At 67.7% G+C, this 477-nt stretch overlaps 1 protein-coding gene across 3 annotated transcripts in view; it reads left to right on the forward strand.

The window, feature by feature from the left end:
- Positions 1-320: 320 nt before the first annotated feature.
- Positions 321-477, forward strand: part of SLC25A47 (solute carrier family 25 member 47) — a 5,417-nt gene continuing 5,260 nt past the window's right edge. For all 3 annotated transcript variants that reach the window (XM_025869369.2, XM_073895886.1, XM_073895887.1), the window contains exon 1: positions 321-439. In XM_025869369.2, the coding sequence (XP_025725154.2) occupies positions 412-439 (28 nt within the window). In that variant the 5' untranslated portion in view covers positions 321-411. The remainder of the gene's footprint in view (positions 440-477) is intronic.

Here is a 477-nt window from a genome sequence, read left to right on the forward strand (position 1 = left end):
CCTGGGGAGGCCCGAGGGCACCAGGAAGGCTTGGAGGGACAGGGCTACCACAGCCCCATCCCCGGACCTCCCCGGAGGTGTCTGCACCTGGCAGTGTGGACAGTGAGCCTGCCACCTCCCGTGGCCTCACATACTTCCCTGACCCCCGGGTCCCAAGGGCACTGGGACAAGGGTCCTTTGGGGGGTGAGTGGGAGGGAGTCCAGCTGCCCAGTGCCTGGGTTTGGGCATTGCCCCGCACGACCTCTGCCTTCGAGGCCACTGGTCAGCAGGCTCCCGTCTCCTGTCCCTCCCCCGGCCCCAGCTATTTAAGGTCGGCCAGGAGCTGATGAGCGCTGTCAAGGCCACCCCGGTGGTGGCAGACCGCTGTCAGGCAGGCAGACCCCAGGGCCTTCCCCACCACCCTGCTGTCCATGGATTTTGTGGCTGGCGCCATCGGAGGTAACAGACAGGGACCGGGGGAGGGGGTCCCAGGAGGC

The sequence above is a fragment of the Callorhinus ursinus genome, unplaced genomic scaffold, assembly GCF_003265705.2.
Source record: "Callorhinus ursinus isolate GAN/ISIS: 27379988/994484 unplaced genomic scaffold, GSC_fseal_2.0 scaffold8, whole genome shotgun sequence".
NCBI classification, from domain to species: domain Eukaryota; kingdom Metazoa; phylum Chordata; class Mammalia; order Carnivora; family Otariidae; genus Callorhinus; species Callorhinus ursinus.